The sequence below is a fragment of the Labrus bergylta genome, chromosome 7, assembly GCF_963930695.1.
Source record: "Labrus bergylta chromosome 7, fLabBer1.1, whole genome shotgun sequence".
Classification (NCBI taxonomy): domain Eukaryota; kingdom Metazoa; phylum Chordata; class Actinopteri; order Labriformes; family Labridae; genus Labrus; species Labrus bergylta.
The window spans coordinates 3,670,683-3,682,829 of NC_089201.1; the positions used below are offsets into that span (position 1 = coordinate 3,670,683).

Genomic DNA, 12,147 nt, shown 5'->3' on the forward strand with positions numbered 1-12,147 from the left:
TAGAATCTTAACTCACCAAATGAGGACAAGGGATTAGAATAACATTAAAAGTTAAGGGCTACAACACACGAGAGAGAAAATTATTTTGGTAATTTTGGAAACTAGCATTCCCTTAGTGCTCCGTCTACACCCCCTCTCCTCTGTGCTCCCTCAAAAGCCGATATGAAACTCAAAAAAGACGCTGTAGATACCAGTTTCAATACCACGACAACTAACATACAAGTCCTGGGAACTTCAAATTCAAATGTCCTTTTAATTAACTAACAAACATATGCACACTGACTAAATGGCACAAATAAACTACTAACATTTCAGTATGGATTAGTGTAAGTTATGCCTGGCTCACTGCAGGAGTTTTAAATCTTTCCAGATTTTTGAATGCAGGCAGCATCACACCTATCAGGAGAATCTTAACAGACATTCTCCTCCATAATCTTAAACATGCTCACACATTTCCAGATATGAAGATCTCGGCACATCACAGATTAAAGGATTTCATTAAGATTGTTGTGCCTAGCAGAGGAACGCGCCACCTCACGTGACCACATGTAAACAACGGAGCCGGCGGGTAAATTTGCGATGATAAAGCTCTGTGCAGAGAGGAAACAACATACTAAAGTTTTGGTTGACTTAATATCAGGGAGACGTGGACAACATGGACTGTCTGCTCTTCAGTGAAAGCTGGAGGTCTGATTGTAACTGTAAAATGCATTACAGTTTTCCGGCGCAGCAGTGCCGGTTGCGCCCTGCCAACGGTCGCCACAGCTCTCTACTTATAACTGTCCTTCCTCGTCTCGTCAAGATTTTTAATTCTAAATATCAAACATGTTCGGAAATAAATCGGAGCAACCGGATGAACTCCGGTCATCTCCGGGGATGTTAAGATTGGATCTTTATACCACTCACACTACAAGATAATCTTAGCCTGGCTTAAGAGATGTGTACACAAGTACACAAGGACTTTGAAAACAACAGTTTTTACCTGTGAACTTCAATGGACAACTAAACTCTCTTTAACAAGACTTTGGGTTAAAATTATGACTGAAGATCTGTAGGTTATTTTTTTTAGGTACTTTACTATCAATCATAAAAACAATTAATATTGCCTCATTTTATGTCACTGGCTATTCAGGTGTAGTAAATCATTGATTAGTCTGTACACCTAATAGGCCCACAGAGGTTTCTTCATGAGAGCATCGCGGTTGGTAACTTATATGTAAGTTTTGACATACCAGGCCACGCTGATTCGTGGGTCCAGGTAGTTGAGCTTGGAGGTACCGAGCGCTATCTGTTTGTTTTCCTCTCTGTCGGTCGCCTGGACCTCCATCTTTAGCAGCTGTTCCTCACAGCGCTGCACTGCGGCCTTCTTCCGCTCCACCAGCCTGACACAAAATAAAAGGACAGTCACAAAACCGTTAGAAATCTCCCATAGAAGACTCTCATGGTCAAGTTTTTGTCAGCATGCAGTATATATTCAGAGAAGCTGACTGTAGAGGCAAATGCCCAACCTGCAGTAAAACAACACTTCTAGATTAAAAATGTTACTCTACCTACCCTAGTAAGACAGTCTGACAGAAAGTTAAAATAACATAGTTTCTACTTAGTGCTGGCTGAAGAGCAAACTTCATACAGCTATTCTTTCTAATGTCACAACACTTTTGATTGAAAATTGTTATCTGATATCCAACAGAACAAGGTGTTCCTTGGTTGAGAACTTTTAGTGCTTTCACACTTGCAGAAAACTCATGAAAAACTCATGAAAACATCCTGATATTCACCAGAGGAGCTGTATGTGTGAACGCAAACAGACACATCTTATAATAAACTAAACACACAAAAACGTTAACTTATTTCCTATACTACCTATATAATGTATTAATTTAAACTTGCAATGTAAAGATATTGATAATGACATTGTTGTCTATATCACTTTTTTTAATTATACAAAAGGAGTTCATATTTATAAGACTGTTTATGAAAAAGTAGCCATGTGCAGTAATACAGAAAATTGAGGATGAATCGTGATATCGAATCGAATGGTGAGACCAGTGAAGATGCACAGCTCTACAGTGACTGCTGCACGGTGTGTAGAGTGTCTGCATGCAACCACTACAATCTCTGTGCATGTGATTAAACTGCTGCATCCGTAGCAGTCCTCCAGAAATGATCTAGATAATATCTGGAGTGTGTATGTGGAAACGGCTTATGTATGGATATCTGGTGAACAAACTTTTCATCCATGAATTGAAGTTAAAAACACAGAAAGGCAGGAGTCCATATGTGTTAGTGCATTGTAACAACTAACAGCACAACAATACATAATTAAAAGCTGGCGAGCTGTGTTAACAGTGGGGGGGCTACCACTATAACAAACATGAAATAAGATGTAAGGTCCTCCATGTTCTGTAGCTATACACCCACAAATCAGCAGTAAAGAGTTGTTTTGAAAGCCACTTAAACCTGCAGGGTTCCTTTCAGTTTTCTTCGTGTGTGTGTGTGTGTGTGTGTGTGTGTGTGTGTGTGTGTGTGTGTGTGTGTGTGTGTGTGTGTGTGTGTGTGTGTGTGGCTCCAGATAAACGGGAACTTGAAATCTAAGGTTGTAGTCAATCATTTTTAATTGTTTGACTGGGACAGCATGCTGTTTGTTCGTTTCCAGTACTTCTATAACACTTACTGCTGCAGCTTGGGATCGGAGCCTTTTGTCTTGGCCTCCTTCTTGGCCTCCTTCAGCTCTGACTTTGCCAGGGACAGCTGTTCTTTTCGAGATTCAATCTTGGAGAAGCAAACAAGGACAAGGCAGGTTTAAAAAAATAAATTAAAAAAATGGATTAATGTCAGTTTCAAAAATCATCATTGACTGAGTGGAGAAGGTAACACACATCCTCTGCCTGGGCTTTCTTTAAAAAAATAACCTGTTAGGATATCACAACATGAAAAGAGTCCCGGCTTGTGCTTTTTTAAGGGAAATGTGAAGAATGACTGTGTGAAATAAACTAAACTCAGCTGATCTCACCTTGGCCTGAAGGTTAGCCATGGACTGATCAAAGGTCTTTGGCGGCGCCCGCTGGTGGTTACATAGAATAGCAACTGCTCTGTTCGCCCTGTTGTAGGACAGTATTTTCTCTGCCAAATTGTCGGACTCTTTGGAGGGTGACAGAGAATAATGGTATTTAAACAGGAAAATCCCATTTACACATATTTGATCATGATTAATATAAGCATAACACATTTAAAAAAGCAGAAAGAAAACGCCTATTGTACCAGAGTTTCATTCAAGTGTATTTCATTCATTCTGAGGTCTGAAGATCAAAAACTGCAGCCATTGTCAAACTGTCAATTGGCTCTCAGGGGCAATCCAGAAATGAGAAGAGAGTAACACTACTATCAGTGTGTGGCAGAGGTAGCCAATGGGACCCTGATAAGAGCCAGGGCGGACACACACAGCTCTGGTTACAGTGATAATGCGCTCCTGCCATGGCTGGAGTAGCTGGCGGATGTCAGGGCATCTCAGTATCACGCAGGGCTAAAAATAACAAATGTCAAATGTGTGGCAGGTTTATCATGGGAGGCTGTCAAACAGGCAGCCAGGTACTAAGAACGTGATGAAAGGCAGACAGACAAAATGCTACAGTAGTAAAGCTACTGATACCTGTCTAGCTTGTAAAGAAAATGAGCCAGTGCTTTTTAAAAAGCTACTTATGTAATGTTTAACTGCTGCACAGCTCAGTCAGTGTGTCTGGCTTACTGTTGGTGAGCACTTTGAGCTGCTGCTGTAGAGTGATGGAGGCGTTGTATGTCCTGAAGACCTTGGCAGTCAGACCTGGCATCAGAGCACTCAGGTGCTTGTTCAGGATGCTTGTCTGCAATGAGAGATGGGAAGCGGAGGGATGAAACAGCAGCACATTTTCATCAGTGTGTGGTCCAGAGCACATACACTACAAGCTGCCATGGCAAGAGCACAGCAGCTGTATTCAAACTCTACCACTAGATGGCACTGTGGCATCATACCACTGCAGTGTTAAGAGTGTCTGTACAATACCATGACAAATAAAACACATTAAATACCATCTCTGCACACATTATTGTCGTCATTTACAGAGAAGAGATTAAAATAATCACAGGACTATTTCCCCCCTGACATTTCTGAAGATATTATACTGACAGTCATTCCTTCCTGTCCAATCGCTGCAGTCTCACCAGAACAGAAAAAGGGCTGAAACAGTGAACGTTGTGAGGGCTGATGTGAAAGCAAACTAAACATGAGGCTCCCTGAATACACACTGATATAAATTGCAAACACATGGACTTAGAAAAGTAATTAAGTATATTTCTAAACATAGATGGAAGCACACAGACGTGGGGGGAAACAAATCTAGATCAGCCTGCCGGTTTGATGAGTTCACATCTCTGGAAAGAAAAAAAAAGAAGAAATAATTGTAATGAAGATTTTAAGAATAATGTGGTTTGTTTAATCAGGGCAGGGTCAGCAACGGGATATCTGGGGCCAGAGTTGACTGAATGTGTGTGTGTCTTATTGCAGCAGTCCATTATCAGGAGGCAGGAGGAGGATTTTTTGTGTGTGCTCACCTGTGCATACATGTGGTGGAGAGCACACAGGTACACACATCAATCAGTCCACATATACATATACATATAAACGCACGCACGCACGCACGCACGCACGCACGCACGCACGCACGCACGCACGCACGCACGCACGCACGGTTGCTCTCGTGCCCGGCTTGCTAATGAGCTAGCTACTATTGCCCGTGCAATGCTAATGAAGTTGTGTGCAAATCAGAGGGGCCAGTTTGATAGCTCTCAACTCCCCCGTCATCATGTGTGTGCGTGTGTTTGTGAGCGTTACCCCCACCATCTCCTCAGGCTTTGTTACAGCTCGTTGTTACTGCAGTTCTCATTTGCTTTTTATGTTGCAGGATTGAGTATACTGGACGTTCACATTAACATCCTGCTAGCCAATGTGTGGTGAAATATTGACTGCTGAGACTCTAACCTAGCTACAATGATCAGCTTTAGATTCTTCCCTGTGTTCAATTCATGTGTTCTCCACAACAGGAAGAAAAGCTCTCTTCCAGTAGCTGGTGGAAGGGAAACAACGGAGTAAAAGAGAATAATGACATGTGCCAAAATAAAGCAGCTCATAGGGAATACATTCCCCCACAGGTAATAATTAAATTTGTTCGATTAAGATGTAGAGTAAGAAATCCCTGTGAGCTTACAGTTAACCTGAAACTGTAGTCAGTGTGTGAAGTGTTACTTTAATGATGTGTAGTCTGTGGAGACAGGCTTCCTGAAAAACACCAAATTTTCAGCTCAGATCTGGCATTCAGAACTCAAGGTGTGTGTGTCTGTGTGTGTGTACTTTCAAAAGCACACGTTTTTTTTCCAATAGCATCGCTGTATCAACACAGCCGAAACTTATATTGAAGGGCTTGCTTGGTAACATGAAGGGCGTGGCCATCCAGCCTCAGCCCCCAATTGGGGATTGGACCCTTAACAGTCAAGAGTCAGGGCGCACTCACACTAGCAAAGTTGTCCCATTACGTGCTTAAGCACAATTGTCTGCAATGTGTGACTCGCGGATGCAAAGTGGTGGGGTGAAGTTGTTCTGCCCAGATCCTCAATCGGCGGTAGGAAGAGCGATGTAATAGGAGGGAAGACGGTGAGAATGTAACATGGAATTCAGCAGTGCTGTGTGTGTGTGTGTGTGTGTGTGTGTGTGTGTGTGTGTGTGTGTGTGTGTGTGTGTGTGTGTGTGTGTGTGTGTGTGTGTGTGTGTGTGTGTGTGTGTGTGTGTGTGTGTGTGTGTGTGTGAAGCTCCTGCTGCCTGCGTACATGCCTTGCGTCTCACGCAGAAACACAATGTGAAACCACACTCTAGGACATCATTATAACGCCATCACGGATACAATCTGGATGTACAAAGGTGTAACACTGTGTCCTAACAGCACGCGAGCGTTAGATAGCGGGTCACATCGTGTATGATCGCACGCTGGCTGTCCACACAGCATCCGTTAAATATTGAATTCTCTGCTTGTGAATTTCAGTTTCCCCTTGCATACAGCTTGACATCTAGTGCTTTTGTACTGAAGGTGGACAAACTGATGTGTGGTGCTTTGTGTTGACGAGCTGTTGACTCAAATCACAACACTCAGGCTCTTCAGTAAACGGCCCGCAGTGAGCCGGAAAAAATGAAGTTTGTCTCCGGTGTTGACACAAGTCAAAGCATAACATTTCAATCACAGACATGGATATTACTAATGCACTGTTATCTCATCTTTTGAAAAACAAGCTAACAAGTTCTGTTGAAAAGCGAGAGTCAGTGCCGGGTAGAGCCCCCTCCTTCCTCGTTCCTCATCTGTCTAGAGAGGAAAATAGAAACGGGGCGTTGGGGTAAAATAGGCTTGCAGGCAGTTAGGAAACGACAGAATCGGGATGATTTTGTCGCTGACGCTCGCTCTCATCGCGTGCTGTTAGGACAGGCTGCAATACGGTGCTGTTGTGGAATCACAATGTGAAAAGGGCCACAGTTAGAACACATTAAAACTAGGCTAATCAATCAAGCAAAATCAGACATCAGAGATTCTGGTTTTTCATTTTTGCTAAAATAATCTGTTTTACCCTTCATCGTTTTCCCTCAATCCACATTTTTGCACTTTGATATTTTATCAGTGTGCACCATCTTCTACACAGAAAACTTCGCTGAAGATAAAAGCACAGTCCACTGTCCACCACTTTCCTCCCATCCTTCCTCCCACTCTCTCATGTTCGCTTCACATCCTCCCGCTCTCTCAGCCTACCTTTTTCCAGCTTTCTCCCTCCTAACCTCCTCTAACCTGGACCAGCTGTCACTTTCCTACAACTCTGCCTACTCCACATCCCCCTCTCTCCCGCCGCTCTCTCAGTGGCATGGCCTTTCTGTGTGTCAATCAGGCCTGCACACAGCAGCCATTACCATTCCACCTCCAACACACGCTGACATTTCCTGACACACTGGAGGGCAGAGAGCAGGGGCACTGCACTCCTTCCTTCAATTGCTCCATCTCCTCATCTCAGCCTCTCATTCCACTCCTGCCCTGCTTCTTCTTCCTCTTCCTACCTGTCAATCTTTACGTAGCACCATGGGGCAGAAATGTAAATATGAAACAACCAATTTAAAGCATGCACTAGTTTGCAAGGCTGTTAACATCCTTGATGCTTAAATATTGTTCAATGCCACAGTACCCGCTGATATCTTAATGAAGAATGAAATTTAAAAGTAGCAAAGCTTTAAACAATTGTAGATTTTCAATCAGATTAGCCGTGTGCAAGAGCATCCGCAGCATTGGTCCACTCATATTCACAGGTTGGCAAATTCAGACGTTTCCAAGTCCCAATAAACACAAAGACACAGTTTGTGTCTGTTGCAAACAGAGCAGAGAGAGCAGAAAGTGATGCTTTAGTCAAACCAGAGGTTGTCTCCCTCATTAAAGAACAGCCTCAGTCTCTCTCACACATTGAGGCATACTCTGAATTTATGCCCAAATGGTGTTTTTTTTTTGTTTGTTTTTTTAAGGGAGCTGTGCAGCTTAGGATAACCGCCCTGAGTGGCATGTTAGACTACTCTTGCAAATTATTTGAACTAAAAGGGGGCCTTTCATATTTGAACATCTTCACTTCTGCTGCTTTTCTACAGGAGTTTTTCACAATCAATACTGCCCCACAGACTGCAGGCTGAGACAGCTGTTGAGAGCTAAAAGCATTAGAGATCTCAGATTACATTATTATTGTACAGGTAAAAGAACACCTTAGTTTTGCAATTCAAATAATCAGTTGTTTAGTTATGTTTCAAATAATCTGTTACTAGAGGTGGGAAAAAATCCAGATTCTTCTGGGGGGGTTTTTTTGGGGGGGAAACACACTAATCAGTCACTCCCTGTTAAGTGCTAACGCTCGCTCTTTAACTCAGCTGAATGCCAAATACAGCAACAAGAAATTCAGCCAGTCTCACAGAAGACTGGAGTAGATGTACTAATTAAAAATTAGACTTTGAGTCATGGATCCAAAATCGTTTTGAATCAAATCGTGACCCCAAGAATTTAAATCAAATCGTGAGACACCCAAAGATTCCCAGCCCTGTATCTGTTACCAGTCAAATGTTGCTTTTGTTGCCACAAAACAAAAACAACAATGTGCATTCCCACAGTTTCACTGACAGGGACAGCCTTCACGTAGTAGAAGTATGTGATTTACATTGTTGTAATAATGACTTATACAAGCCTGTGTGTTGATGTTTTCAGAGCAGCAGCTGTGCCTAACAAGGCCGTGTTTTGTTGCATTATCATCACTCGGGGCAGGCAGGTAGACCGCAGGTGACATCAACACTGTCAAAGTATGACCCGCCCTACTCTGCCTCTGATCTGCTTACCCAACCAACCAACAAGGCAACAAGAGTACTAGCCAATCAGAGACAGAGTAGGGGGAGACATAACTTCTGATGATACTCATCAGAGGGGATTTAAAAGTTTGTATACACAGCACTACACCACCGCTGGTAACCAGTAAGTACTCAGTATTGTCCCACAGTGTTTCAAAAACACAAACATATACCAGGGTGTTAGGAACACAAAGGTAAGATTGGTGTATACCTACACTTCGTCAGTCTGAGGAAAAGTAGATAAGTATACAAGTAATGCTGCTGTGGTAGAGTGAAGACTGAGTGCACCCTGAGAAGCTCCTCATCTCCCTGCACTGAACAAACCATGTGTAAAAATGCTCCATTGTGCGGCCTTGTGTCATAAAGCTAGAGGGAGAGGTTAAGAGGAAAGCAGATTTTTATGTGTGGAAATTCATCCGCCCACCATGTTCACTTTCAATTTCCAGTGGCGCAGTTTCATTTTTATCTGCCACAGTCTATTCCCTCTCTCTTTTGAAACTCCCTTTCTGCTTTGAGTGTCCCCGCTTCCAATACTCTTCCCCTTCTTCTCATCTTCGGTTTCCTTGCTTCACTCCTTTCATCTCTCTACACCAATGGCTCATGTCTCATTCAAACTCATCTCTCACACCTTACAATTTAGTCCCTGCTTTCCCTTTTTTCTTCTGCCTTCTGTCTCTAGAAAAAAGAAAAAGAAAAAAAAAAGGTAATTCTATTTTCTTTTCACAATCTTTGTCTGCCCTTTCTTCATGTATTACACACCTGGGGGGAGTTTCTCACATTTTACATAACCTTGGAGAAAGTCTTGCCTTTAACTAAAATGCAATGCTTCAGCATGTAAAAATGAAACATCCTTGGCGGCTACAATGACTGATAACGTGTTAGAAAAAAAACTGAAGGAAGAAAATGTATGGACAGTAAGTGAGACACTCACAGTAAGGCGGTCAAAGAGGTCATCTCCAGCTTTCTTGCTCTCCAGGAACAAAGTAAGACTCTTAAAAACCTGAAAGGACAGAGAGACAAGATCTGGTCAAAGGTCCCTCTTACAGTGTAAACAACAAAAACATGCATTTATCATAAGTGGTGCAAAGGATCACAGATGATCTGTGATCCTTTCGGTTCATCCCCCACAGGTTTGAACCGCATGCGACCTATAAATGTATCATCATCATGTAAAATAAATCTGCAGCTGCTAAATCACCAACCAACCGGCACCATGGAGATCTGTTGTATAATTAGGAAGACGAGTCAGTTTAAAAAAAGTGATTTCTGGTGTATGGATAGTTTGTTTCATTTGGTTCTTGGCTCCCTATTTGTTGTTTAGTCTGACTCACACAACAACCAATGCAGGAGCAGCCTGTGAAAAGATAGCAACACATCTGCTAAATGACGGGTTGTGCTTTCACCACTGATCTGTGAGAGGCAGGTCAACTAAAGTGAGAATCATAATGATCCTAATCCTGTGTGTGTGTGTGTGTGTGTGTGTGTGTGTGTGTGTGTGTGTGTGTGTGTGTGTGTGTGTGTGTGTGTGTGTGTGTGTGTGTGTTACAGTTACAGCTGACACTTCCCAGAACTCTGTTGGTTCCACAGACGCACTCTTCACTCAAAAAACAACAACTTGTCAATTATGCAAGACACCAATTAATAGCAACAGATGTGTTACTTTATAAAACACATCGACATATTCCCCCAGCTTATTTGTGTCATTTTTTATTTTTTCTTTGGAACTGAAGACATGAAGTGAAGTGCGTCAATGGGTGGGATCCCTGGTTTAGTGATGTGTGTGTGAGCGTGACTCTGAGCATATGTGAGTGTCTGTGTTGAAATAAGCAAATAAATGTACCAGACAGAATACATTTATGCACTGCAGGTGTCCCCACACTCCAGGTCTTTTTGATTAAGTCATTCAACAATGTAAGTGCCTGGTGTTCAAACTCAGTGATAGGTAGATATGTCTTAAAATTAAAGAGATACACTGAGATGCTTTAAGTCTATGTCTTATCATTCATGGCTGAAATATTCCCTAAGTATTAATATGGGCGAGGAATACAACTCTCTCTATAAAGGAGCAGTATGTAACTCTGACACCTAGTGTTTAAAATGGGTACTGCACTCCAGATTCTAAACATCATAGAGAGCTGTCTCCCCCCGCCCCCTCCTCTCTAGAGTCGATGGGCAATGTAGTGGACACTGAAGCTTCAGTGTTTAGCCAGCTCTGCATCGGTCTGTAAACCTTTCTGTGTTCTAACCTCTCTCCATTTTTCAAAATCATCTCCAATATTGATCCTAGTTTGAGCACGTTTCTGCTCGTGGAGCTTATTAGAAACATGCAGAGGCTTTTTAGGTCGGGTACAATCACTTCTATCTGAACCACTTCTCTTGACCGCTTCCATCACTGCAACACCTGTTGACCTGATAACTGCTCTCATATCTGGAAAACCGAGGGGCGTCCAAAACAGCCGTGTGGGGATGTTTTAAAACCGCCTACCTTCTCTGGTCCAAACAAATCCAGAGCATTCAGGAGCAGAATCTAAAGTTAGAAGGAGGACATACTGACTGCTGCATTGTTGTCAGAGAAGCCAGCACTTCAACATAGCATGTTTCCTTAATGTCTGATCATATAGTAAGGTCACTTTATCATTTAATTCAGGATTTATTATATACGTGACTAGCAGTATTTGTGGTCTATATGATGCATGGCATGGCTGCACTTGTAATAATTAAATGTATGTATTCCCTGTTCTCTGCATGCAGATTTTTCACAGCAACACTGGGTAGAATACACAGCAGGCTTCATAAAACTGTATCTATATATGACTCACTCTCTCACTGCCTGAATAGAGACACACAACACTTAGAATAACCACAAAACTCACTATAGACACAACTATAAGATCCAACTGTTTCTTAAAGTGCACCAGAGGTGAAAAATGGAAATTACTTCCCTACTTCCCTTATAATTCCAATTGACATTTTGCAGCATCTCACTGATTTCCATGGAAATTGATGATGCTAAAATATGCAAGCGACTAATTAATTCTAGCTAATGTGTTGCTTTTGAATGAACTCATTTGAATAATTATATGTTCTGCCAAGAAACAAAACACTTTGGCTGTCAGGTGCTAACATTTCTGTCTCCATCTCTGGAACAGACGATAGCACGGGCTGATACCAGGGGAGGGGTTGGACATTTACATAAGCATACATGCACACACACACAAATGTGACAGCTGTCTGACAGACTGCAGACAACCCGACCAACAAGGTTTAAAGAAAAAATTATAATAATTCCAGGCACTGTTTGCAGTGTCACATGACCTGTTTTTCTTTCTTTTTTACTAACAGTGTTGGCATCCGTTAGACTGATATTAATATAAGCTGTGCAGAGCGATGACAGCATGAAACCTTTTCAAATATTTTGTTTTGCATAACCCATAATAACAGTCATACAGGGATGTCATTTAATTCATGAAACTTGTATGGATGGAAAAAAAATCTCAATGTACAAGTCAACAATTTTAAATGATTTGTTGTCAATCTGTCACCTCTTTACTCGTAAACAAAGTTTAAAATAAAGACTGCAGCACAACAGTTATCATGTTATGTGATTTCAGCTGCAGTGATTTCATTATTTTGCTCCTGGTTATTTCTGATTCTTAGAGCAGAACAACTCAATTAAAACAAAGTAAAGAAGATAAAAACTTTACAACAGT

At 41.9% G+C, this 12,147-nt stretch overlaps 1 protein-coding gene across 1 annotated transcript in view; it reads right to left on the reverse strand.

Moving 5' to 3' along the window:
• Positions 1-12,147, reverse strand: part of zgc:173742 (DNA topoisomerase I, mitochondrial) — a 39,163-nt gene that overhangs the window by 479 nt on the left and 26,537 nt on the right. Inside the window, exons 15-19 of the mRNA XM_065956524.1 lie at positions 9,369-9,437; positions 3,746-3,860; positions 3,014-3,141; positions 2,675-2,772; positions 1,233-1,382 (exon numbers count right to left, since the gene is read on the reverse strand). Coding sequence (XP_065812596.1) covers positions 1,233-1,382; positions 2,675-2,772; positions 3,014-3,141; positions 3,746-3,860; positions 9,369-9,437 — 560 coding nt within the window. The remainder of the gene's footprint in view (positions 1-1,232; positions 1,383-2,674; positions 2,773-3,013; positions 3,142-3,745; positions 3,861-9,368; positions 9,438-12,147) is intronic.